The following is a 25997-nucleotide window of genomic DNA, read 5'->3' on the forward strand; positions in this document are numbered from 1 at the left end:
CTAATCCTCTCCTCTGCATATTAACGGTGATAGCACTGCAGGGACATCAACAACTACATCAGCTCCATAGAGTGATGGAAAATCCGAACCGGTCTTTTGAATTGCTTGCAGTACTCCCCAAGAATAAGATCTGGTCTCGGTGCGCGCCTAGAAAGAGGAACAATTGATGGTTCTCAAGAGATAATATGGTTAATAAGTGGATTACATTCCATTCAACTTTAAATAAATATCCATCCCACCCTATTCTTAAAAAAGGAATGAATTGGCCACGCAAATAATTTGTGTAAGCCCAAGAGCTCATCCTCTTACCTTGTTTTGATGATTAACAATTCCAAATTGATTAGTTCTATACAGACTAATAGTTTGCCTTGAGTGGTGTGCTATGGATAGGAAAGTCACAGGTCAATCCAGGCTAGCACACACACAAAGATGGCCTATGCTTGAAAGATGAACCAACAAATGGACAAACGAGCTAGAACATACTTGGACAAACAATGTCTTGGAGGTACCAAGGAGAAGCTCATCATCATCATCTCAAAGCATCAAGCTAGAAAGGAAAAGATCAAGAAAGGTCAAAGCTAGAGGATCAACAAGCAATGCAAAGGACAAAGGAGCTTGAACCAAATGGTGGCATCATTCTTGGAAGGTGTCAAAGAAAGAAGCTTAACTTTGAAGATCCCAAAGCAAGCCAAGCACCACATTGAAGATCAAATGAAAATTGGCTCAAGAGAAGTTCAAGAGAGTACTTAGAATGGTAGTATGTATCACCTTCCTCTCTTGTGTTTTCTCTTGATCAAGGCACATCTTAAAACCCCTAAAAATATGTGTAACGACCCGATTTCCAGAACCAGGCCGCTACACCAATTTGACAAAATCACCTGAAATTAATTTTTTTTTTTTTTTTTTGAAAGGAACAACTTAAATGAGCGGAAACATTCACAATAATAAAACCCCTTCATAATTTTAAAACTCACTTTGATCCAAATTAAAGACCTAGCATTCCAAATAAAATTTATTACAGCCCGAAATTTAATAACTTAAACTGAGTTTAATAAAACGACAGGTGACCCATCTGTCACCCCACCCTCTCTATTTATTTCCCCATTCCCGCTTTATTTATATGTCTTCGTTTGCGAAGGCTCCCTCTTCTACTAATCCTGTGGAGGGAAATGTAGCAACGTAAGAGCAAGGAAAAAGGGCTAACGACATAAAAGCAACACGGTACAATAACCATAAAAATTCTCAATGATCAATATTAGAATCCATTTTAAACTATACAGTTTTTCTCAAATCCTACATAAATGAGACATAACTACATTGGCATTTTATTTATTCAAATTACAAGAAGAAATATAGGTGGAAATAAATCAAGCAATATGTACTCTCATCCCCAATAGTCATACGGCAATTCCCAATAAAATCATATTCGGTGGCCTTCCAGCCTGGCCGTCAACTATTGACCATCAAGGAGTCCTCCGTCCCCTAATGAGACGTGCTCCTTTCTAGGGTTCTCTTTGGGTCACCATATGGTTCCACCCGAAAATGCATTGTCAGCCAGGTGTCGTACGCTCTCAGCCTGGGTAACTTTTGGCTTTTGCCCAAGGACGAATCTAAGGGTCTGCCTTAGTCCTCCCTCCCTCATTTCCAAATCCTAAAATGGTATACAGAATCTACAATTTTTCTTTATGAACATGCTGGGTCTATTTTAATTTACAACTTTATCTAACATAAATCATAGCAAATTTGCTTTCTAAAATGAAAGCCTAAGAAATATGGTATTGAAACATATACGATGCCTTTACCTTCTAACACAGTCATATATCAAATAATTATAGGAATTACACTGAGTTACCGTTATGAAGCGAGTCCATATTCACTTGCCTGGATGTTGCGTGGAAAGGAGTGAGATAGTGCAGATGAGAATTTCACGAAAGCAACTTGAGAAGTACCCTGAACAATTATGTAGCATTTGTGTCAAAACTCCTTCAACTAACACTTCTTTCTTCTAAACCTCTATTTCTTATTGCAGGTTGCATAAAGGTGGAAGTGAACGAGGCACATGTCTGGGTAACTAAGGTGGATTGATTCTCTGATGGTCATGCTCAAAGGCTTAAAAGATAGCGTGGTGGCATTACTAATGAAATTTTACTATGTGTATATTTTAAGAACTATAGTACGGGATACAACATCTGACGATTATGTTTTTACTCACACCCTTTCTTACGTTACGTGGACCATCCTGTTGTAGTGTTTGTAAGTAGAAATCATGATACTAAAAAGGGTGGCCTAAGGTAGTAAAAGGGGTGACTTTATTATTTTATTAGTCTTCTTTTCTTTGTTTCTATATCACTGCCTTGAAGGTTTTGGGAAAATGGGTTTGCATGCGCAGACGGTGGTCCGAACATGGGATCAAGGAAAATTTATGAAATGTATAGGTTGGAAGCCATGGTGAGATCATTCAAGATAAAAAGGGAAAGTGGGTTTTAAAGTTGCAGCCATGGATTGGTTGGTGGAAATCTCATCTATTTGTGGGGTTTATGAAGCTTTATTAAGGTCTTGTAATTTGAAGGCTTTATTTCAATGGTGCTTGCTGTTGAAGGTGAGAGTGGGTTTCAAGGTCGGAAGGGGGTGGAATTCTATATTGTGAAACAAGGGTTGCCTTCATCAATTTGAATAAGGGCTGCGATTATCAACATGGCATGGGGTGGGAATTTGATAAAAATCAAAGTTGGCTTATAGGGTTTAATAAATTGAAAAATAAGGAAGAAGAGAGTTACCGTAGGTGGAAATTTGGAGGTAGGTCTCAATCCCTTTACTGCTTCTTCTTTGGCTTGTTCCCAATCCCTCTCTCTCTCTCTCTCTCTTTCTCTAATTTGAGTGGCAATAGAAAAATCAAAAAAATGAAATATACGTTCATAAGAGGGAGAGAAAGAGAGGAAGGTTACCAAAAGAAGATCCTTGATTGCAAGATTAAAGGTGGTCCACACAAAAATTTAAGGGAGTAAAGAAGGCAGCACACACGTTTCACTTCTTTCCCTCTTTAAATGATACATTTAAAGCAAGATTCCAAAATCCCTTTTTTTTTTAAAGCAAGAGGTCTTTTTATTTTGCTAGCACTGTGCGTTTCTCCTTCTAGGGAGAAACGTACAGTAGCATTTCACAAAGAGAAAAAGGCAATCATTCCATTGTGATGCAAAGGTGTATGTACATATACTATATATATAAAAACAAGGCCCAAAAGTGGCGCCCCAATCTAGGGGAGTATTAAATGAATTTTCACCCACAAGGAAATAGCGTTAGAAATTGTTTTGGGAAGGACACCTATGTTGAAAATATTTTTAATTGCCAAGAATGCCCCTCACACAAAGGTCTAATGTGTTAATCTTGCTTGGGGCAAACTTGCCACACCTACCTTAATTAAAACTTGGAGTGGAAATATCAATTTTTTTGTTTTACAATACATAATAAGAGGGTGGTTTAGAAAAGCTATGGTTTTCACGTTAAATTATAGGCCCCACCACAATCGAAAATTAAAGGTCTCCATCAATATCCCATGAAACCCTTTTTATGACCCATATTAATTAGGTTAATACACTCAGAATCTTAACTATTTAGGGTGAAATTATCCTACATAAAAACCCAAATTTTCAGTTGTTACAATATGTTTTTCAAAGAGACTAACACACCCTTTAAGGACTTAAATGGATAAGTGAATGGCCATGGTGGTGTACCAACATGTTGGGACCCATATGGCAATCAACACAAGAATGAACAAAACAGAGTTCCGAAGCAACAACCTTGACAAGCAACTAAATCCTATCAAAACTTGTTTAAAATATTTTCAAATATTTTTGAAAATATTTTTAACAGATAGCTCTTATTTTTCTCATATTCGTAGAGTATAAGAACATCGAAATCCGATGAGAAACGAAGGAGATATGAATTTTTCAAATGGGACACTGTTTGCTGGAAATCCAGTCTCGGAACTCCGAGAATTGATCCAGGTTCTAAAATTAAAAGCCCTGTTTGGTGTCTCGGAACTCCGAGAATACCTTCGGAGCTCCGAGCACGGAACTTCGATAATATTCTCGGACCTCCGAGCAGTGTATTTGTTCAAACAAAAAATAGCCGTTGTGGCCCAACGGCTAGTTGAGTGTTTGACCCGAAAATAACCGTTTTGCCCCTAAAACGGTCATATTGAGTTGGGACACCATATATACCTATATAATGGGTCTAAAACACTTGATAAACATTGTCCAACTTCAACAAACCTTAGAAAATCATTTGTGAATCATTTTTGGGTAAAAACTAAAAAAGAAGGCCAGGAATCGACACAATAGAGAACAAAAAATGTGACCATTCTTGCTTTCCCAAAGACGACTTAGGCTATGTTTGTTGGATATGTGGGGTTCTTACCAAAGAAATGAGCTGCAATCACATTGAGGAAAGTGGAAATGTTGACAGTGGGAATATCCAGAAACCAGCCCTGGAAAATGTGGTTGCCTCTTAAGGTCAACAATATAACCTTCCTAAAAGGTCGCTGATGGTTTCACTATCCCAAGATAGGAAGGAAGCAAAATTAGTTTCATTCATCAAAGAAGACCATAAATAAAATAACAACTACTCCCAATTTTGTTAAACATTCTCAGGCGGATCAACCACTGTTGACCCCTGAAGATGATAAACAACCTTTGCAGAAAACAAGAAAGTTTTGATGCAGCTTGTGGAGGAACGAGCAGTTTAAACATCTCGAGGAAGCACGTGAGAAACTTCAAGACCAATTTTGAGCTGGTATGAAGGAGTGGTAGTTGGACAAATCCAAATTACTTGATGACATTTGTTTGCTGCAAGCAAATTTGGAAGCTCAAGCTTCCAAACTAGAGCTTCGGAAGATCTTCTTCTTTCCCAATTACAGAAATGCAACCAAGCTCTAGCCCACAGAGAAATTCAATGGAAATGCTACAGCTTCAAGTGTCTAAAACAAAATATGCTAATGACGATGTTGTTGCAGAGTATGAACAAGCAAGATCAATGATAGAAAGTCTGACAGTCCAGAGGGATGAAAAACTGCAGTGCTGAGAGACTCGTTGGCAAGCACACAGAACTTGCTCCTTGACTCGCAAATCAAAAGAAGTTGAACGGAGTTCTCGATGGAAAAGTTGCAAACAGACTTGGATGAATGTCAGAATTAAGACAAACAAATTAATGAGTTGCAAACAGGATTAGAAGATTGTCATTATTCAATGGTTCTACTACGGTCACAAAATGAAGAGGTTTCTTCAAAAGGTAATGAAATCACAAATGGAACCGTGCAATGAAAAAGATAGAAGAATGAAAAGATAGAGGAACAGTTCTTTCTCCTTATTGAACAGTTGGAGAAGAACAGTGCCTTGGTTAAAACCCACTAGGAAGGATCATCACATGAATGAGGAGGCTCACAAAATAATAGTGAAGATAGTGACTGATAAAGTGACTAGTTCTATGCAAGGCCCTCATATTCCTCAGACACAATTGGGGTATTGATCACTGCCATTAAAAAAAAGGGAGCAGATTCGATTTACCCTATTCCAAACCCAAGCTTACTAAAAGCTTACACAAACATATACGTGAAGATGTGGCCATGTGGCAAGCGCTAAAGGGATCCCCCAAATGGGATCACCGCCCTCCTAATGGGATTCTTTACTGTTGCTTTAAGAGGCAATAAGATTAAAGAACAGATTAACCTGACTCGGTTTCAAGTTGATGAAAAGGCTCAAAGTAAGGACTTTATAAGAGTGGCGATGCAACCAAGTAAAAGGGTTATTTGGAGAGAGTTACTACTGAGACAAAGCTAGAAAGTTGGAATAAAAGTTGCATGAGATGCACAAAATACGCAGTCAGTGATTAAGAAGATGACCAAAACCATTTTTATCAAAGACCTTTTATGGAGAAATTGATAAAAAATACACCCGCTGTGATCAAGCCAATGGGGACTTAAGTCAAATTCTTGGTGGGCAAACATAGTTTCCAATGAAACTGGAGAAAATTTGCTGTGGTCTGGCTGGTTTATCTTTGAAAATAAAAAAAATAAAAACCTGTTTAGCAAGTTGATGATTTTTGTTTTCTTAAAAAGAAGGGGAGAACAGGAAATAGGATTGCAAATCCCAAACCCTTGTATTCAAGCAACAATGGAAGGAGTTTTTTTCTGAGAAGCAGAAAGTAGAAAAGTGAAAAAAGAAAAGAAGCCTAAGAAGGCTCTGAATCCTTTGTTTGAGAAGTCTTCCACCGGATGTTGATGTTGCCTAATCCTCTCCTCTGCGTATTAACGGTGATAGCACTGCAGGGACATCTACAACTACATCAGCTCATTAGTCGTGTTAGAATATGACCAGTAGCTATGACCCATGTATTCATGTAATCTACCCTGAAATTAGTGCTTAATTGCAAAATTGATCCAGTAGCTATGAACTGGTTTGTTATTGATCAGAAATCCATTGATTAAACCCAATTGTTGTGATTTTTGTGCACGCCACTTATAAGGTGGATACAGAGAACTAATAATGACATATGAACCTATAATATGAGTAGGTATTATGAGGATCTTCACAGTGAGTTAAACTAAAAGAAAGAAGGCATTTGATTTTCAGCTAAACTATTGCATGGATCAAGACCGTTTTAATTATAAAAGCAAAGTAACAATGCATTCGAGCCTATTTCTAAATTATAAGCATCATTCATCCCACTATACCCTCGCTCCAACTCAAAATTCAGCAATGAAATTTTGCATCCCACTACCAAGTCAAAGTATCCACCCACAATTCCTAACCTCAATTTCCCGATCCCAAACTCCATTAGTCTGAGTTCATTACTTTAACACCGAAATTAAGCATTGACCTAATGTCTCAAAATCATCAAGACAGATAAAGCAAAAGCATGGACTCCTAGGTTGAAAGGTTAAAGTCTATCTCAGACCAGCATGAGTCCCATGCATTAGTCGTCGCGAGTTGCTGATAATTGGCATATTCGATCCCATTCAACCTCGCGCAACATAAGATCAGCTCCTTCCGATGTGTAATTGCTACTTTCATTTCGATCTTCTTTCCGCTCATCATTCTCCATCACAACAGAGCAATAAAAAGGAGTGCCCTAATCAATCAAGACCCCTCTCTGGCTTTTCCTCTTTCCGGTTGGCATATTCAATCCCATTCAACCTCACGCAACATAAGATCAGCTCCTTCCGACATGTAATTGCTACTTTCACTTCGATCTTCTTTCCGCTCATCGTTCTCCATCACAACAGAACAATAAAAAGGAGTGCCCTAATCAATCAAGACCCCTCTTTGCCCTTTCCTCTTTCCGGATCTCTCAGACGATCATGTAGCTATTCCAAACCCAAGCTTACTAAACTTCCACAAACATATAGGCGAAGATATGGCAAGCCCTAAAGTGATCCCCTAAATGGGATCAAACCGTCTTCCTAATGGGATTCTGTACTGCTGCTTTAAGAGGCAATAAGATTAAAGAACAGATAAACCCGACTCAGTTTCAAGTTGATGAAAAGGCTCAAAGTTAAGGACCTTATAAGAGTGGCGATGCAACCTAGTAAAAGGGTTATTTGGAGAGAGTTACTACCGAGACAAAGCTAGAAAGTTGGAATAAAAGTTGCACGAGATGCACAAAATACGCAGTCAATAATTAAGAAGATGACCAAATCCATTTTTATCAAAGACCTTTTTATGGAGAAATTGATAAAAAAAATACACCCGCTGTGATCATGCCAATGGGGAGTTAAGTCAAATGCTTGGTGGGCAAACATAGTTTCCAATGAAACTGCAGAAAATTTGCTGTGGTCTGGCTGGTTTATCTTTGAAAATAAAAAAAATAAAAACCTGTTTAGCAAGTTGACGATTTTTGTTTTCTTAAAAAAAGAAGGGGAGAACAGGAAATAGGATTGCAAATCGGGTACAGGATTTCTAATCCCAAACACTCGTACTCAAGCAACAATGGAAGGAGTTTTTTTTTTTCTGAGAAGCAGAAAAGTAGAAAAGTGAAAAAAGAAAAGAAGCCTAAGAAGGCTCTGAATCCTTTGTTTGAGAAGTCTTCCACCGGATGTTGATGTTGCCTAATCCTCTCCTCTGCGTATTAACGGTGATAGCACTGCAGGGACATCTACAACTACATCAGCTCCATCGAGTAATGGAAAACCCGAACCGGTCTTTTGAAGCAGCTGCGGAAATAAGTGGATGCACGCTTGTAAGGAATAGTTGGGTGCGCAATTTGTTAGGGTGCACGCCTAGAAAGAGGAACAATTGATGGTTCTCAAGAGATAATATGGTTAATAAGTGGATTACATTCCATTCAACTTTAAATAAATATCCATCCCACCCTATTCTTAACAAAGGAATGAATTGGCCACGCTAATAATTTGCATCATATAATCAATGGAACACACTGATTCAATAATTAGAAAAGCATAGTGAAAGGAAATAACGGTCTCAAAGCAGGAGGGCACATTTTTAAAAGAACTGCCCCAAAAAGATAAAGTTATCAAAAAACAGGAATTTAGTTCATGGGTACGGCGTGGGAAATTTGAGTATATAGTTCGCCATACTTCCAATCTGTTGTTTACAAATCCTGTTGTAACACCACTTTCGGATAGATCTACTGTTTTAGGTGAGGAAACTCATTAGTCGTGTTAGAATATGACCAGTAGCTATGACCCATGTATTCATGTAATCTACCCTGAAATTAGTGCTTAATTGCAAAATTGATCCAGTAGCTATGAACTGGTTTGTTATTGATCAGAAATCCATTGATTAAACCCAATTGGTGTGATTTTTGTTCACGCCACTTATAAGGTGGATACAGAGAACTAATAATGACATACGAACCTATATTATGAGTAGGTATTATGAGGATCTTCACAGTGAGTTAAACTAAAAGAAAGAAGGCATTTGATTTTCAGCTAAACTATTGCATGGATCAAGACCGTTTTAATTATAAAAGCAAAGTAACAATGCATTCGAGCCTATTTCTAAATTATACGCATCATTCATCCCACTATACCCTCGCTCCAACTCAAAATTCAGCAATGAAATTTTGCATCCCACTACCAAGTCAAAGTATCGACCCACAATTGCTAACCTCAATTTCCCGATCCCAAACTCCATTAATCTGAGTTCATTACTTTAACACCGAAATTAAACATCGACCTAATGTCTCAAAATCATCAAGACAGATAAAGCAAAAGCATAAGCATGGACTCCTAGGTTGAAAGGTTAAAGTTTATCTCAGACCAGCATGAGTCCCATGCATTAGTCATCGCGAGTTGCTGATGATTGGCATAATTGGCATATTCGATCCCATTCAACCTCACGCAACATAAGATCAGCACCTTCCGACGTGTAATTGCTACTTTCATTTCGATCTTCTTTCCGCTCATCGTTCTCCATCACAACAGAGCAATAAAAAGGAGTGCCCTAATCAATCAAGACCCCTCTCTGGCTTTTCCTCTTTCCGGTTGGCATATTCAATCCCATTCAACCTCACGCAACATAAGATCAGCTCCTTCCGACATGTAATTGCTACTTTCACTTCGATCTTCTTTCCGCTCATCGTTCTCCATCACAACAGAACAATAAAAAGGAGTGCCCTAATCAATCAGGACCCCTCTTTGCCCTTTCCTCTTTCCGGATCTCTCAGACGATCATGTAGCTATTCCAAACCCAAGCTTACTAAACTTCCACAAACATATAGGCGAAGATATGGCAAGCCCTAAAGGGATCCCCTAAATGGGATCAAACCGTCCTCCTAATGGGATTCTGTACTGTTGCTTTAAGAGGTAATAAGATTAAAGAACAGATTAACCCGACTCAGTTTCAAGTTGATGAAAAGGCTCAAAGTTAAGGATCTTATAAGAGTGGCGATGCAACCTAGTAAAAGGGTTATTTGGAGAGAGTTACTACCGAGACAAAGCTAGAAAGTTAGAATAAAAGTTGCACGAGATGCACAAATTAAGCAGTCAATAATTAAGAAGATGAAATGATATGGATCAACTGAATTGATGGGCCCCTTCAATATCCACCGTAAATGTGATCAGTGGATTGAAAACGGAATGCTCAGAAAAAGTAGAATGGGGCCCATTTATTTGGATGATGACCCCTAAAATCTCCACCGTACATGTGCTTCTAACCCTTTGATTTGTGGTGGTCCCGTCCAATCTCGATCGTAGATGTGCTTATGCGACAAATGAGATATGACCATGTGACCATCATGATGGGAATCAAAGTAAAGGGGGCACAATTATGTCCCATGTTTAATCTTGATCGGTTGATCACATTAGATAAGGTTATTGATCAATCGTTAGATTGGTCTGTTGCCATGAATGAAGAGAGACACTTCTCTTTTACCCTTACACTTGTCACTGTGAAACTTCATCTCACTCCCTCACTCCTGACATCTTCTGCATCCTTTAGTCCAAACACCATTCTTATCAATCGGTCAAACCATAGCAAGAAAATAAACAAAAAAATCACTAAAATTTAATCAACTCTGAGTCTCACGTGCTAGATGAAGTGGTCACAAAGTATAGTAACAACATACCCCATCTAGGCCATCCTCTTTTACGATTTTTCCGTGGGGTAACACCTGCAATACAATCCACCATAATGAAACCCATAACCAAAAATCAGCCCTATGAATATACCAAAATCCAAGGAAAGAAAGGGTCGGTTCTTGACATTTGAAAGAGAAAAAAAGAGTGATAGAATTGCAGATGAAAACGCAACTGATCCATGACTGATGAAAACAAAATCCAAAACAAAGCCCTACCAAAAAGAAATCGTAACCCTAAAACAGCAAAAAAGAAGAAGGGATTAAGAGCAAAATGCTAAAAAAGAACAAAAACCTATGTGTACCCAAAAAAATTAATCATCTTCTTCTTCGTTCTCTATCTGCTTTGCCTTTCTGTGTTTTTCTCTGACCTCTAGGGATTTTTTTTTTTCCTTGAGTAAGAATAGGGAAGGGTATATGGTAAAAGCTTTTTTTTGGGGGGGTGGTTTTGCAAAAGAAGTCTTCTACTTTTGTTTTATCTGCAGAAAGAGTCTTTTTGTTTGACAATTTGCAAACAGAGTCGTAAGGTCTGAGAGATCTTTGCAAATCAGGTCATGTCATTGGTTTGTGACCAAAATGCCCATGGTAGATTTCTTTACTTATAAAAAGACCAAAATGTCCTTGTATTTAAAAAGACAAACAACCTTATAAAAAGACAAATATTTCTTATATATATACTAGCATTCTTATACATGAAACGACAAAAATTACGGGCCCTACTCTGTACATGGGCTCGGGTGGAGATCGTTGACCTACCCAATCATAGCATTCTTGGCCTATGCTATGCATAGGTGTAAAAACAATGAGCCCACCCTGTCACAACATATGCTGTAAAATTGTGAGCCCTACTCTATACATAGGCTCTACGCCATAAAAGCGTAATGGAAATTTGTGGGTCCCACCTGATGCATGGGTTTGAGTTGACTTGGTGTGACCTGCCCTATCAAAACATATACGTGGGCATCATGGGTATTTTAGACTTTTTAAAAGACCTGCCCTATCAATACATATACCATTTACCCCTTAGTTGCAATCTCTATCCATTCGTGTATGCATGGGTAAAAGTGTCCTTTAATGTAGCATTGAGACTTGTGACGAACTCTATCTAATACGTGTCCTCTTTCTCTAATACATCAGATATATTTTTATACTTATACTACTTTCTATCTAATACGTCTCTCTTCCCCAATTGTCTCTCTAGCTGAAGGTTGTCGCAGACCCTCTCTCACCGCGTGAAATTCTGTTTCCCACTCGATCTCGATTCTTCTACCCCGAATAGCATTCCACCTATGATTTCAGGCTTGGAAATCCCTCTCAATCGAGGTACGAAAATCCGTGATTCAAGGGTTCAGATCTAAAATTTCACGAAATTTTGGGTTTTGAAAGTTTTTTTTGCTATTTTTTTTGGCATGTGTAGTCTACTGTAGAAAATTCGATCCAGTTGCTTCGGAAATTTATATACTGATTTTGAGGAAAGCTAGAAATTTCTGATTGATAGTTCTAAGGTTCTTGCTCTCTGTTCCTTTTTTTTTTTTTATTGGTTTATTTTTGTGTTGTTTTGTCAGCTTTTAGATTTTGAAACTGAGACCGACGAAGGTACAGTCGGTGATACTAAGAAATAAAGGATTTCAGTTCACTTCAGATGGGAGTGGAAGTTTTCTCATTAAAAAAAAAAAGGTGTGTAACTTTAAGGTTTGATTCTTATGATTTTACTGTGAACTTACATCTTGCTTCCACACCACAAGTTCGACTATGCCTTATCAAGTGATTTTTAGGTCTCTCACACTATGTGTTGGATCATCTTATATACTGTTTCTTGGATCATGTTGGTTTAGCATGTGTTGTCTTCTCATTTATATTCTAATAGCCGTACATTTACAAATAATCCATCCTAATTTTACACATGTCCAAATGTTATTTCTCCCTTCTCTTTGCAGAAGGTTTTGGGTTTTCAGTTTCTTTTATAATTTTAAAGATTTTTTTTATTCTATGGTGCTCTGTTGCTTGAAAGTCAGTTTGGCTGTTGGACTACTTTTTTGTTCTTTTGAATTATTTCCTTTTGTGTAATATCCGTTTCCCCCCTGGTTTGGTTGGAATTTTTGGTAGTTAGTCGCATTTGTACTTGCAATTTGGTATTCATTTGGTTTACTCTCTGTTTCAGCGAAGAAATTTTGCTTATATGCGTTTCCTAGGGTAACTGATTAATTTTAAATGCAATTCACCTCGATTTTGGGGGCTGATATGGTTTCCTAGAGTAACTGATTGAGGGGTGATTGAGGGGAGACTGGCACATGATATATATATATATATATATATATATATATATATATATATATATTTAAATATTACTTGCTCACCAGTCACACTTGGGTAGGCTATATAATACAAGTTGAGCTTTTCTTTACCATTGGCATAACATTTTTTATTGTCCATGATCACTTTATTGATTGGATGGTGATAAAATCCTATTGTGCAATTTTTAATCGTAATTTTGTTTATTCGGAGGTGAATTGCAGCTTCGGAGGATAGATCTGTTTTGCGGAGATAGTGTGGGCTTCATGGACAAATAATTGTAAGTTGAATGCGGTTCTTTTCTGTGCATGGGTTCACTTTCAATCTATATGATTTCCTATTTTATGGACTACTGAGATTATAAATCTCGCACTTCCATCTTTTTTAATGATTACACCTGATTTTTGATTTGTCTGTATTGTTTTCTTTATAGTACTTGCATTTTTTTTCAAAAATTTACTAGCTATCCTTGGTACCAATATTTGTTTTACCTATTGGACTGATAACTGATTTACCTCTCAATGACTGGGCAGACTGGTTGTGTTTTAGAACCAACTGTTTCAATTTAAGTAAGCTTTGTGTCTATTAAATATTTATATTTGCAAGGATTTTGGAAAGCCTTTCTTTGGCTATTGGATTGATTTTCCTTTCAATGGCAGGGTAGTTTGGTTAGATTTTGGATGCAATTGTTTCAACTTGGGTAAGCTCCAACTATTAGATTCTTATATTTGCCTGCATTTTGAGAAATCTTACTTTGTGAATTGGACTGTATTGATCCATCTTTAGTGGCCAACTATCAGCCGAAAACTTGGACTGTCAATTGCTTTCTTTATATTGGAGGAGAAAAATATCTGTCTTATGTTCTTCCCCAACTTTAAAGGCCAAGTTGGGAATTAATCTTTGGGCTTAGGTTTAATTCTAAATACCTTCCAAATGAACTACAAGTGCCAATGAAGTAAATTGTGATGAAGTTTGACATCTTCAGCTCCCACGATATACTAATTTCTAGATCTACATGGTGAAGGCTTTTTGAACTTAATTTTTATTCGTAAGTAACTTCCAATGCAGAAAAGCTCCTACTATGTCTACTGAAATAATAACTTTTACAGACCGGCACAACAAATATTGGTGTATGCTGTTAAGAATGAGTTGAAGATGCAACATTAGCTTAGATTGATGGCCAAGTCATCACACATAAAAATAAAAACATAAATTGAGTTGACATGTCACTCATTTCAAATGTTTAATTTTGACACTTTCCTCGTTGCTCCAATTCTTCCCATCTGTCCATTGTCTCTAAAAGATCTATATTTTCTTCAAATTACTCAAATACTTCGAATACAAGTTGAATCCATTATTTTATATATTTGAACGAATGAATCATTTGCGTTGTTCACTTTGTACATCTTCATATTGCTATGGCAATTCAAGCCATTATTCTGCTACAGTTTTCATCTTTTCCTACAAATGTAGCACTATTTATTATTTATTATCCTCTCTCTAATATCATGTCGTCGTAGTGTCTTACAAAAGTACCATGCTATTCAAGACACTTGGCATGTACATTACTTTGGTATCTAGAACTGGATTTTCCTTGCTCTGGCATACTAATGTTTATGGGAATGTGACTTGATTTTTGTAGGGAAACCGTTTCACTACTTGCAGGATGCACAATGATTCATACTGGCAATAAAAATACTAAGTAATTTCACATCATATCTGCATTGTTCTTAAAATTTGCAATTTCCGGAAAACTGTATATGATTTTAAGACTGATGTATTCGAATTCTTGCTCACAGTGCATAATTGAATCAATAATTACTCATATTTTGATTTTCGGGCTGCTGTATTGAAATTTCTATTCGTAGTGCTTAATTGAATATGGGATTATATATTTTTTGATTATGAATGAGGATATGTGAATAATATGACATGCCCCATTCTCTCTCTCTGTCTCGCTCTCTCTCTTCATATATGCTTTCTTCATTAGTACTTGAGCTTTGCAAGATAGGGTTGTTGCAAGTTTTTACATGAGGTATATGATTCTTTTTCTCTTATTTTCTTTTCCAACATTTCTTTTCAGTTTTTTTGGGTCTATATGTATTCTTTGTCGCCCCGTGCATCGCACGGGTTTCTTACTAATCCTATATATTATATATATAAAGCGGAATCCTACAAGCTGTGGTGGTGCCACGTGTCAGCCCCTCCTATACACGCTCCTCTATCGACGGAATTGAAATTTTAAGAAGCCTCTTGATCACGTTTTGCCAAATCTCTCAAACGTGGAGATGTTACCCTTTTATTTGTATCCCTGATTTATTTCCACACGTTTTCTCCTACTCCACTAAATTCCTTTTGATTTATATCCCTAATTTACTTCCATAAATATAGCCCAGATTTATTTCCATACGTATCCTACATATTATATTATATTATATTATATTATATTATAAGGAGGAAGGACGGTTTACTATTCACATCTGATGTGGCAGCGCCCCTTCCTCCCTCAGATCTACGTGCCAATTAAATTTCAACATGGCATTTACAATTTAGAAAAATAAAACAAAACATTCTAAAGGTGACATTTAAACCATTCCGTTTCCATGCCGACGTTTCATTTCCATAGTACAAAAATTCTCCTTTTTTAGTAATTGTAATCGATTCATTCTCTTACCAAATATAACCTTTCTTGACACTATAAATACTCCCTAATTTTGCAATTAGTAGAGTCGTTTCTGTATTTAAATTGAGTTAAATCTGCAGTTATTATGGAAAAGGAAACGATCAAATGCTTGATATCATCCCTTCATTCATTACCATATACATCAAACCACTCTCTCCAAAGAAAAGAGCCCTCTCTCCTCTGTATGGTTCTCATCCGCGTCCTCTCCCACTCATGAGCTCTCAAAACCGGTAACAACAGTGAGTAGTCTTCTTCTCCTATCAGCAATAAAAACCACTTCTCACAGAAATTGAATTCTCTTTCAGGAATGTTGTTCTTATGTTTATGATACGAAGTGGTTTGGTGAGTGGTTTCTTTCTAGCTGAGAAATTCCTTCAGATATAATAGTTGAGAGTTGGGTTCTCTCTATTGATCTATACATATAAGAGCCCATGAAAAAAAATGGCTTGGTGTTTGATTTTGTTTTGTTAATATTTTAATATGTGGATGTTTTTCCACCAATTATTAGATGGTAATTCTTTTGGTTAACAGAATATCCACGGGAAGAGAATCTGATGGTTTATTTGAGTTCCTCTATCTTTTTGTTACCTCTCTCAATTGACTAACCATTATTCTTTCTTGCAGGTTTCAACATTCCAATGTTGGAGAGCACTCCTTAGCCGTAGGGGTTCGACCCATATGCCATTTTCAGGTACATTATTTACATCATTTGATCATATTTGGTTCGACCATTAGTGGGAATTTTCTAAAGCTTCATGATTTTCATTATTTACATCCAAAGCATCTCAATTGGTTCGACGTCACAAGTAGTTGAATGCCTTTGCCCAAAATCTGATGCGGTAGAGGAAGGTAACGATTTTCATTATTTGAAGACAGCTTCTCAATTGGTTTTATTGGGGCCATATATTGATCAGAAAGGGGGAGCTGGATAGGTGTGGATATGTGTTTGCAAGAAGTGGATGCTTCTGCTCTTGGGCTACAAGGTATGCAAATTAGGGGGTGCAACTCGTGTCGGGTTGGATCGGGTTGAGGCCAACCCGAGCCAATCCGAGGAACCCATTTTTCCAACCCAACCCGATTTCCAACCTGGCTGGACCCAACCCGACACAACCCGATTTGCAATTGGGTCAACCCAACCCAACCCGATTTTCAATTCATGCACATGTTTTTTGTGGGCCCCACTGTTTTTTTTTTTGCTCACATTCCTACACAGGCATCCACCATATAAAAACTCTTTGTAACTGAACGAAAGGATAAATTTATGTTGAAATTTAAGCACATTTCTAGCTTCAATGGGAAATGAGTTCGGTTGAAATCGGGTTTTAAGCACATTTAAGCACATATCGGAATTGGAAATCGGGTTTCGGGTCGGGTCGGGTTGCTCCCCCAACCCGACCCAACCCGATTTCCAATTCGGGTTGATTTTTCCCAACCCAACCCAACCCAAATTCGCAGAAACGTTTGCCATGTGTCACCCCGTCGAATTTCAAAAGTCACTATCTACGTGGGAATTTTAAAAGTCACTTTCATATCTATCTAAATGAAAAATTGCACCCGAATTGTTTACTCAGATTTCGTATCCCACATGTACTAGAATCCCCTTCTTTAAAGACTTTTCCTAAAAAATAAAGATATTTTCATTAACTGACTTTTGCGGAAAGGAATTCTCAAGTTTTCATTGCAGGAATGAGGAAGACGAAGCCAAAGAGAGGTAAGTTTTTTTTTTTTTTTTTTTTTTTAAATTTCCTTGATTTTGTTTGAGATGATGCCAACCTTTTTGGGTTTTACTTTTTTATTCAAGTTTTTCCTGAGATTTAGTGTTGGCTTCAACCAATTTTTCAGTTTCTCCCTCTTATTTCGTTAAGGTTATTTCCTAGATTTAGTTTGGGTTTCTCATGTTTTTTTCCTAGATTACGTTAGTTTTTTTTTTCCTAGTTTTTTTTTATTTTGTTTGGGTATGATTAATCATAGATTTCCATCTAGTGGTTTGTTTTTTTGAATTGGGGTTTTCTTTAGACCTGGCAAACGGGTAACCCGCGCGGGTACGGGTAAGAAATACTGGCGCGGGTACGGGTAGCCTTTCATGAACCTGGAACCCACTCGGGCAGGTATGGGTATACCCGCGGGTAACCCGGCAAATTTAAAGAAGAAATTATATATATATATATATATATATATATATATATATATATGTATTTACCAAAAGAAATTATATGATGAATGGGTGTATGAACACATAAAGGTGGTACGATGGATGTACAAGCCTTGATATTTAATCCAACAACAGCTTCTTAACAAGTCAGCTGCTGTTGGATCAAATATCAAGGATGGGATGATGAGTACATGTTTATACGCCCATTCATCATACAATATTTCATTTACTTTAACAAGTGTTTGTTTTGGTACAACCAAAGATACCAGTCACATGGTCTGATTGCTTTGACTTGTTTTGTTGGCCCACCCACATAGTCTATTTTTTACTGTTTAGTGTTTAGGCCTTAAGAATAAAAAGTTGAAAACCGAATGGCGGGTAACCCACGGGCATCAACGCCTGACCCCACCCGCGGGTCACGGGTACGAGTTGAGTGCGGGTATTTTTTTTCACGGGTAATAAAATTGGTACCCGTGTTATAAATGAGGAGACTAACATTAAAACTCACCTTTGGCCAATCTAGACGGTCACATTGTCATAGGCCCACCTTGGCCTGGAACCATCCAAAAGCACATAGAACCAATGACCCTAACCATCTAATTAAGACCGTACAAATGGATGATCAACAAAAGAAAAAGAAGGAAAGATCCATATTTAGTTGAAAAAAGTACATTTTTGGCTAGGCAATTTTGCGGAAACCCATTTCGCAGTGGCTTTTGCATATGAGAAACTCTAATTACTGCAAATTGTACTTTCAAAAGTTGGTTGAAAGTAGGGGTGGACATGGTTCCGGTTCGAACCGAGGAACCGAACCGAACCGGCACATTTGGTTCGGTTCGGTTCCGGTTCAAAAATCCAGGAACCGGTGAAAATTCGGTTCGGTTCTGGGTTTGGGATCCCGGAACCGAGAATCGAACCGAGAACCAAATTGGTTTAATGAGGGCCTGTTTGCTTTGGATATGTGGGCCTCACTGTATTTTTTTTAAGGTGTGCTTGCATGTAGCGTAAATACCATATAAAAGAGCATTCTTTTTTATCAAGATACTGATAACAGCTTAAGGATAAAGGATCATCCAACAATGATTAACAGGAAAGTTGAATAGGGCGGTTCTTCCTAGGGAAATGATATTTCCAACCCTTTTTGTTTTTCCTTTTTTTCCCTAGAAATGAATACACGTTCATGGCATTGGGCTACTCTTTTTCTGAAAAAAATAGTGATTTTCAGGAAAAGACAAACAAAAGGTGATGGAACTTCTGAGAGAGAGGGGTCTCTCTTTATGTCTTGTTTCCTCCCATTGGTGGATTGGTGTAATACATGGGACCAATTCCAATGCAGGGTGGGTCACCTTGCTCCCTCCAATAGTAATGTACGTCTTGGATGGTTAGTGAAGGGTGGCCCACTTGAGATTTAGCGTTAATTGAAATCGATTGGGTCCGCCCACGCTGATAGGATTCGCCTATAAAAGAGATCAACGGTAACGATCTATTTTTAAGTCCCATACATTTATGTGCAATCAAGACCGTTGATCTTGTAGAACATCGTGCCCACATGATCTTGTTCTCATGCCAAGTAAGCACCCCTTGTATACGAAAATCAATGTTCTAGATTTTGTTGGTGGAGCCTTAAGCAAGGCATGATTGATCAAGGGCCTACAATCATCCAGTTAAGGTGTTTGGATCAACGGATCAGATTGTTTTCATTGGTACAAGGAATGGGAACCACTTATCTTCAATCGATATCACCTATCATTTTAAATGGCCCCTACTGCCTCTACCAATGGGAATGTACGGATGCATAGTCAATGCAAACCATCTCTTATGGTCCTTCCTGACCGAACCGAACCGATTATATATGGTTCTGGTTCGGTTCGGTTCCACACATATATGGTTCGGTTCTGGTTCCAATTTCAGGGAACCGATTATACATAGTTCGGTTCTGGGTTTAGCCCAAAACCGAACCGAACCGAACCATGTCCACCCTTAGTTGAAAGTCTAGCAAAACTATCCAAAATTCTGCAATTTCGAAATTAAGGAAACTATCCATATTCCATAATTTGAGGCCTATATATCGGACTCAAATCAATACAATTAGATATATAAGAAAATTCCATGAATCCGTGTACAATAAAATTCAGAACGTTGTATAAGAGGATCCATTGTATGAGAGCATTCCTTTGTCCTTCCAAGAGAGAGTTCCTGCGTTCTTGTGGAGCAGAGTTAAATAAGCCCATATTTAGTTATATCTATAAGTGTGCGTTGGGCAACAATTCTAATTCTACTTCTTGATTTTGATATCAATTCTTGATATTGTTTTTAATTCTGATTGTGATTTTAAAAAACCGAATCACGTTTGGTAACTCACATAAAAAAAAAATCAATTTGTAACAACTCCTATATCAAGATAGCAGATTTCAGCTGCCATCAACCATGAAAAGTGAAGGTAAAAAGGCTCACTTGCTGGATATTAATTAAAACCCTGACAAAGTTTTTAATCTATACTCAAAAGAAGTTTAACACAAAGGTCTCTAGAAGACTTTAATTATGAGAATGTAGAACAGGCCTTATCTCAAACACCTTGAGTGCATGCATGAGAGAGCCAGTCACCACACGAACACAAGTTTCTCCTGCTTCTGAAGGCCAGGTCGATTTGGCTCTGAGTCGGAGGAAACGGGCCTGATTCTTTATGGCTCTGTTCACATCTTTTCCCCGGAAAGGAAAGGAAAGGATTTCTAGGTGACATGGCAGAAGGAAAAGGAATCCAGGGAAACTGTCAAGGAAAAGGTTTCGTTTTCCTTGGAAAGCCTCTTTTCGATATATTTAATCAGAAACTAAATCTCCAGTAACAGGGAAAAAGTCAATTTCCATGTCATTTTCAGCTTTTAAATAAGAAATTCCACATCTGATAATATTTTTCCCTGGAAAAGAAGTGAACACAAAAATTCTGTCTTGTCAAGGTCTTGTCAGGGAAAAAAAAGGCTGTTTTCCAGGAAAAACAGCACCAGGGAAAAGAAGTGAACAGAGCCTATGAGAGAGAGAGAGAGGGCGGTGAAGAGCCTTAGATGGAATCAGATGTAGCCAAAAAAATTTGTTAAATTCACATTGGATAGATAGAATGGTGGGCACAATGATGGATTTTCTATGTTCAATTACATGTCTATCTGGTCAGTTTTATTCAATTAGGCTTAATTCAATAAAGAATGAAAGCATTCTAGAGTTAGGATCACAATCTTTTAGCTATTCATGATCACATACCATCATGCAATCACAAATGGCATTAGAACAATTTAGTATGAATGCCCGCATCACTATACCATCACGAGGACGAATAAATAGTTATTTTGATTTTGAAGTTTATTCATGGAACCCATATTTTTAAGTAGAGACTAAGTCATAAAATCCTGCACAGCCGATGCAGTTTGATTCCATATTCATGCCTCAACTCAATCGATAAGTCACTTTTATTACCATTTGATTCTTACATTACTTTCTTGCGATCAATTACTTCATTTTCGCCATTGATTAGTAAAATCCCAGAAGCTAAGCTAGGGACTAATATTTTCACTATAGCTGTAGAAAACTGCATTTACAGAAGAAAACCCCATAAATTAAGGGTGCAACTCGGGTCGGGTTGGGTCGGGTTGAGGCCAACCCGAACCCAACCCGAGCAACCATTTACTCAACCCGACCCGACCTGAGGAATCCGCTTTGCCAACCCGAACCCGAACCCGAGTTCAACCTGACCCAACCCGAGATTTTAAGCTTAAAAAATAAAAAAAGTATTAAATATATCGGGTTGAACTCGGGTTGGGTTGCCCAAGCCCTCAACCCCAACTCGAAAACCCAACCTGTACCTGCCCTGAACTCAACCCAACTCGACTTTTTTCCGGGTTTTGAGCCTGCCTGAGTTGCACCCCTACCATAAATGTAAATAATCACACTGATAATATGTACTATACTGAATAGCTATACTTAAAATGTTATTAGTATGGATGATCACACTGAAAAATTATAGTAGTGTGGACACCTGAGTATTTTATAAAGTGCGGATAGACTCACTGAGAAAAGCTAAGTTAGTGAGGATAACTATCATATGTTCTAGTGTGGATAACTACAACGAAAATATGTCTTAGGTGTGAACCTCCACGCTAAGAAAACCATACTAGATAAGGTATGGATATACACCCTTGTTTTTCAAAATGAACCGTACAGCCCACACCATAGGATGCTCCAAAATGTCCATTTGATGGGCCACACCGTCAATAGGTTGTGTCCCAAAAAATCATTTCCACTGGATGATCCTAGCCTTTGATCAAATGAGAAACTGCATATTATGGAAACCTCTATAGATCGGAGGGTTGCGATCATACTATGGAAATGATTTTGGAGCACGACCTAGTTACGTTGCGGCCTATCAAATGGACAGCTCAGAACATCCTATGGTATGGACCGTGCACTTCATTTTGAAAAATATGGGTGGGACCTACAATTGGGCCTTAATGTTACTGCAGGACCCACACCATAGGATGATCCAAGCCGTCCATTTGATGGGTCACAACAAAAATAGGTTGTACCCCATAATCATTTCCATAGGATGATCGCAACCCTCCACTCTATAGAGGTTTTCATAATATGCCGTTTTTGTTTAGATCGGAGGGCTAGGGTTATCCTATGGAAATGATATTTTGAGGCGCAACCTATTTACGTTGTGGTCCTTCAAATGGACGGTTTGGATCGTCCTATGGTGTGGGCATACAGATCATTTTTAAAAATATGGGTGGGGCCTACCTTGTTCAAAGATCTCCACAAATTAATTGTTGTCTGTTGAGCCGAAGGCCGGTTGGAGTGGTGTCGTACCGGCTGTGGAGTAGAAGGGGGAGGGGGTATATCACTGCCCTATTGATTTGAAAATAACTTTAAGTGAAGATGCATGCATAAATTACTTCCCATAATAAGGACACTTTCGAAGTTATATTCCAGATAATACCTCCTTTCTTTTTGGCTAATGACAACGGCACTACCATATTTTATTAGTTGCACAAGAGGTGTCAACCAAGAAACTGTATGCGAAGATCAAAACCCAAACCTTGAAAATTTATTACAATTAATAATGGACTCCAACTAACTTCTCTACAGAGCAGTATTTCGAAAGACAAAGATAAATGACAGGTTATCTCTATAATGATATCCCTAAACAACTACACTCAGAAATGGTTAAACTAAAACAATCTTATGATAAATGAGACAACACAAGGGTTACCACTTCATTTGGTTTTCTACTCTCCCTGGGTCATTATTGTGCAAGGAATGAATTATGTTTCAAGCAAGTGCATAACTACTTAAACCCAAACGAGAATCTAAGCATGTATGAGACAATTCTTTCACCTACTATCACACATCAACCAACTATTTCCCCAAAAATAATCGAACCTGAATACCTTTTCTTATGCTACAAAACCATCCTCTATCAGCTACAGATCAGATTTTCTTTTGACATTTATGTCTTTTAAAACATCATCTCGTAATTCTTCATGAAACCTGCTCAGCTATTATTTACACAACTATGTATCGGAGATACCTTAGCTACTTAAAGGCCTTAGTGCAAAAGGTATAAGATAGAAGAATAATGGAATGAGACTCTAATTCGGAGTGCAAGGCACACAAAAAAATAAAAAAATAAAATAAAAAAATAAATTTATAAATGTCAGCACAAAAGGACAACATTTATAAAAAAATTTCCAAACCAGAAGTTTTTTTTCATTTTTTTTCATTTTCCGAAAAATCGCATTTAACACGTCGATCTCTTTCTCTCCCTCTGTTTTTACCGTTTACCCCTCAGTTGCAATCTCTATCCATTCGTGTATGCATGGGTAAAAGTGTCCTTTAATGTAGCAGCGAGACTTGGGACGAACTCTATCAATACGCGTCCTCTCTCTCTCTCTACTACGTCTCTCTTCCCCAATTGTCTCTCTGGCTGAACGTTGTCGCAGACCCTCTCTCACTGCGCGAAAGGCCGTTTCCCACTCGATCTCGATTCTTCTACCCCTAATAGCATTCCACCTCCGATTTCAGGCTTGGAAATCCCTCTCAATCGAGGCTTGGATCATCTTATATACTGTTTCTTGCTTTCAAAGTAGAGAGGGCTGGGCTACTTATTTGTAAATAATATTATTTTATGTTAATTGCATTTTGTAAATAGAGGCGTTAATGAGGCCACTTTCTAAGCCATTGACTATATCTTTTCTAAGACTGTTTGGGCATTTGTCGGATTAATTTTAGGATTTATTTGGAGGTTATTTTAGGAATGTATGAAGACCTCATTCTATTGTACACACATTCATGCTTTAATAGCAAATCCATTATGATGCCTTAATTCATATAATCTTTCACATTTTACTCACCAAATACTATCAATATAATGAATATGCTTCCTCCAAGCCATCAATGTACTGGCGGTGTTCTGGGCAAATACTTGCATCTGCTACCCGCCATTTGTATGATGAAATGCCTGAGTGAGATGAAATGATATGGACGACTATAATTACTGTGTATATAATCTCAGGGGTTCAAATGGTTTGCTTCTTACATGCACTTCATCTAACTTATTGTTTGTTTTGCCTTTGATTTGAGTTTCGATGATGGAATTTTGCGAGACTCAATAGTTTTTTGGGAGTTATGTGTATTGTAAAGGGTTTCACTCTCTTTCAATGTTGGTTTCTAATAGCATGTGTTGTCTTCTCATTTATATTCTAATAGCCGTACATTTACAAATAATCCATCCTAATTTTACACATGTCCAAATGTTATTTCTCCCTTCTCTTTGCAGAAGGTTTTGGGTTTTCAGTTTCTTTTGTAATTTTAAATTTTTTTTTTATTCCATGGTGCTCTGTTGCTTGAAAGTCAGTTTGGCTGTTGGAATACTTTTTTGTTCGTTTGAATTATTTCCTTTTGTGTAATATCCGTTTCCCCCCTGGTTTGGTTGGAATTTTTGGTAGTTAGTCGCATTTGTACTTGGAATTTGGTATTTATTTGGTTTACTCTCTGTTTCAGCAAAGAAATTTTGCTTTTATGCGTTACTCTCTTCTCCATTTTGGGGGCTGATATGGTTTCCTAGAGTAACTGATTGAGGGGAGACTGGCACAAAATATTTTATTTTTTTTAAATAATACTTGCTCACCAGTCACACTTGAGTAGGCTATATAATACCAGTTGAGCTTTTCTTTACCATTGGCATAACATTTTTTATTGTCCATGATCATTTTATTGATTGGATGGTGATAAAATCTTATTGTGCAATTTTTAATCTTAATTTTGTTTATTCGGAGGTGAATTGCAGCTTAGGAGGATAGATCTGTTTTGCGGAGATAGTGTGGGCTTCATGGACAAATAATTGTAAGTTGAATGCGGTTCTTTTCTGTGCATGGGTTCACTTTCAATCTATATGATTTCCTATTTTATGGACTAATGAGATTATATATTGCGTACTTGCATCTTTTTTAATGATTACACCTGATTTTGGATTTGTCTGTATTGTTTTCTATATACTACTTGCATTTTTTTTCAAAAATTTACTAGCTTTATCCTTTGTACCAATATTTGTTTTACCTATTGGACTGATAACTGATTTACCTCTCAATGACTGGGCAGACTGGCTGTGTTTTAGAACCAATTGTTTCAATTTAAGTAAGCTTTGTGTCTATTAAATATTGATATTTGCAAGGATTTTGGAAAGCCTTCCTTTGGCTATTGGATTGATTTTCCTTTCAATGGCAGGGTAGTTTGGTTAGATTTTGGATGCAATTGTTTCAACTTGGGTAAGCTCCAACTATTAGATTCTTATATTTGCCTGCATTTTGAGAAATCTTACTTTGTGAATTGGACTGTGTTGATCCATCTTTAGTGGCCAACTATCAGCCAAAAACTTGGACTGTCAATTGCTTTCTTTATATTGGAGGAGAAAAATATCTGTCTTATGTTCTTCCCCAACTTTAAAGGCCAAGTTGGGAATTAATCTTTGGGCTTAGGTTTGATTCTAAATATCTTCCAAATGAACTACAAGTGCCAATATCTGCCAAATGAACTACAAGTGCCAATGAAGTAAATTGTGATGAAGTTGGACATCTTCAGCTCCCACGATATACTATGATTTCCTAACTTCTAGATGTACATGGTGAAGGCTTTTTTGAACTTAATTTTTATTCGTAAGTAACTTCCAATGCAGAAAAGCTCCTACTATGTCTACTGAAATAATAACTTCTACAGACCGGCACAACAAATATTGGT

At 37.5% G+C, this 25997-nt stretch overlaps 2 protein-coding genes and 1 long non-coding RNA gene across 19 annotated transcripts in view; 2 read left to right on the forward strand and 1 right to left on the reverse strand.

The window, feature by feature from the left end:
* LOC143885521 (uncharacterized) overlaps positions 1–11024 on the reverse strand; it is a 42480-nt gene extending 31456 nt beyond the window's left edge. The window contains exons 1-2 of the long non-coding RNA XR_013253377.1: positions 10896–11024; positions 10582–10626 (exon numbers count right to left, since the gene is read on the reverse strand). This is a non-coding gene — a long non-coding RNA (uncharacterized LOC143885521). The remainder of the gene's footprint in view (positions 1–10581; positions 10627–10895) is intronic.
* A 647-nt stretch (positions 11025–11671) lies between these two features.
* LOC143883777 (uncharacterized) lies at positions 11672–17597 on the forward strand. Of its 11 annotated transcripts, XM_077387089.1 has the most exons (10): positions 11672–11913; positions 12156–12267; positions 13107–13162; positions 13542–13582; positions 14525–14584; positions 15646–15795; positions 15871–15907; positions 16190–16256; positions 16347–16414; positions 16498–17597. In XM_077387089.1, exons 4-9 carry the CDS (start codon positions 13563–13565, stop codon positions 16373–16375), a joined length of 363 nt encoding a protein of 120 aa, XP_077243204.1. In that variant the 5' UTR covers positions 11672–11913; positions 12156–12267; positions 13107–13162; positions 13542–13562; the 3' UTR covers positions 16376–16414; positions 16498–17597. The 11 variants fall into 11 exon arrangements, 5 of the variants coding, with proteins under 5 accessions (XP_077243204.1, XP_077243201.1, XP_077243203.1 ...); XM_077387086.1 differs by lacking the exon at positions 16347–16414 and having other exon boundaries at positions 16442–17593; XM_077387088.1 differs by having other exon boundaries at positions 16347–17588.
* A 5935-nt stretch (positions 17598–23532) lies between these two features.
* The window catches only part of LOC143885522 (uncharacterized), a 13667-nt gene continuing 11202 nt past the window's right edge, over positions 23533–25997 (forward strand). The window contains exons 1-3 of one of the 7 annotated variants that reach the window (XM_077389738.1): positions 23533–23872; positions 25051–25106; positions 25488–25528. In XM_077389738.1, the coding sequence (XP_077245853.1) occupies positions 25509–25528 (20 nt within the window). In that variant the 5' untranslated portion in view covers positions 23533–23872; positions 25051–25106; positions 25488–25508. Of the gene's footprint in view, positions 25107–25169; positions 25529–25997 lie in introns of those variants that run through there. The other 6 variants (XM_077389737.1, XR_013253378.1, XR_013253381.1 and 3 more) reach the window with 6 other exon arrangements.

The sequence above is a fragment of the Tasmannia lanceolata genome, unplaced genomic scaffold (genome assembly GCF_043159265.1).
Source record: "Tasmannia lanceolata isolate RefF3 unplaced genomic scaffold, GAP_Taslan_0.1 ptg000008l, whole genome shotgun sequence".
Taxonomy (NCBI): domain Eukaryota; kingdom Viridiplantae; phylum Streptophyta; class Magnoliopsida; order Canellales; family Winteraceae; genus Tasmannia; species Tasmannia lanceolata.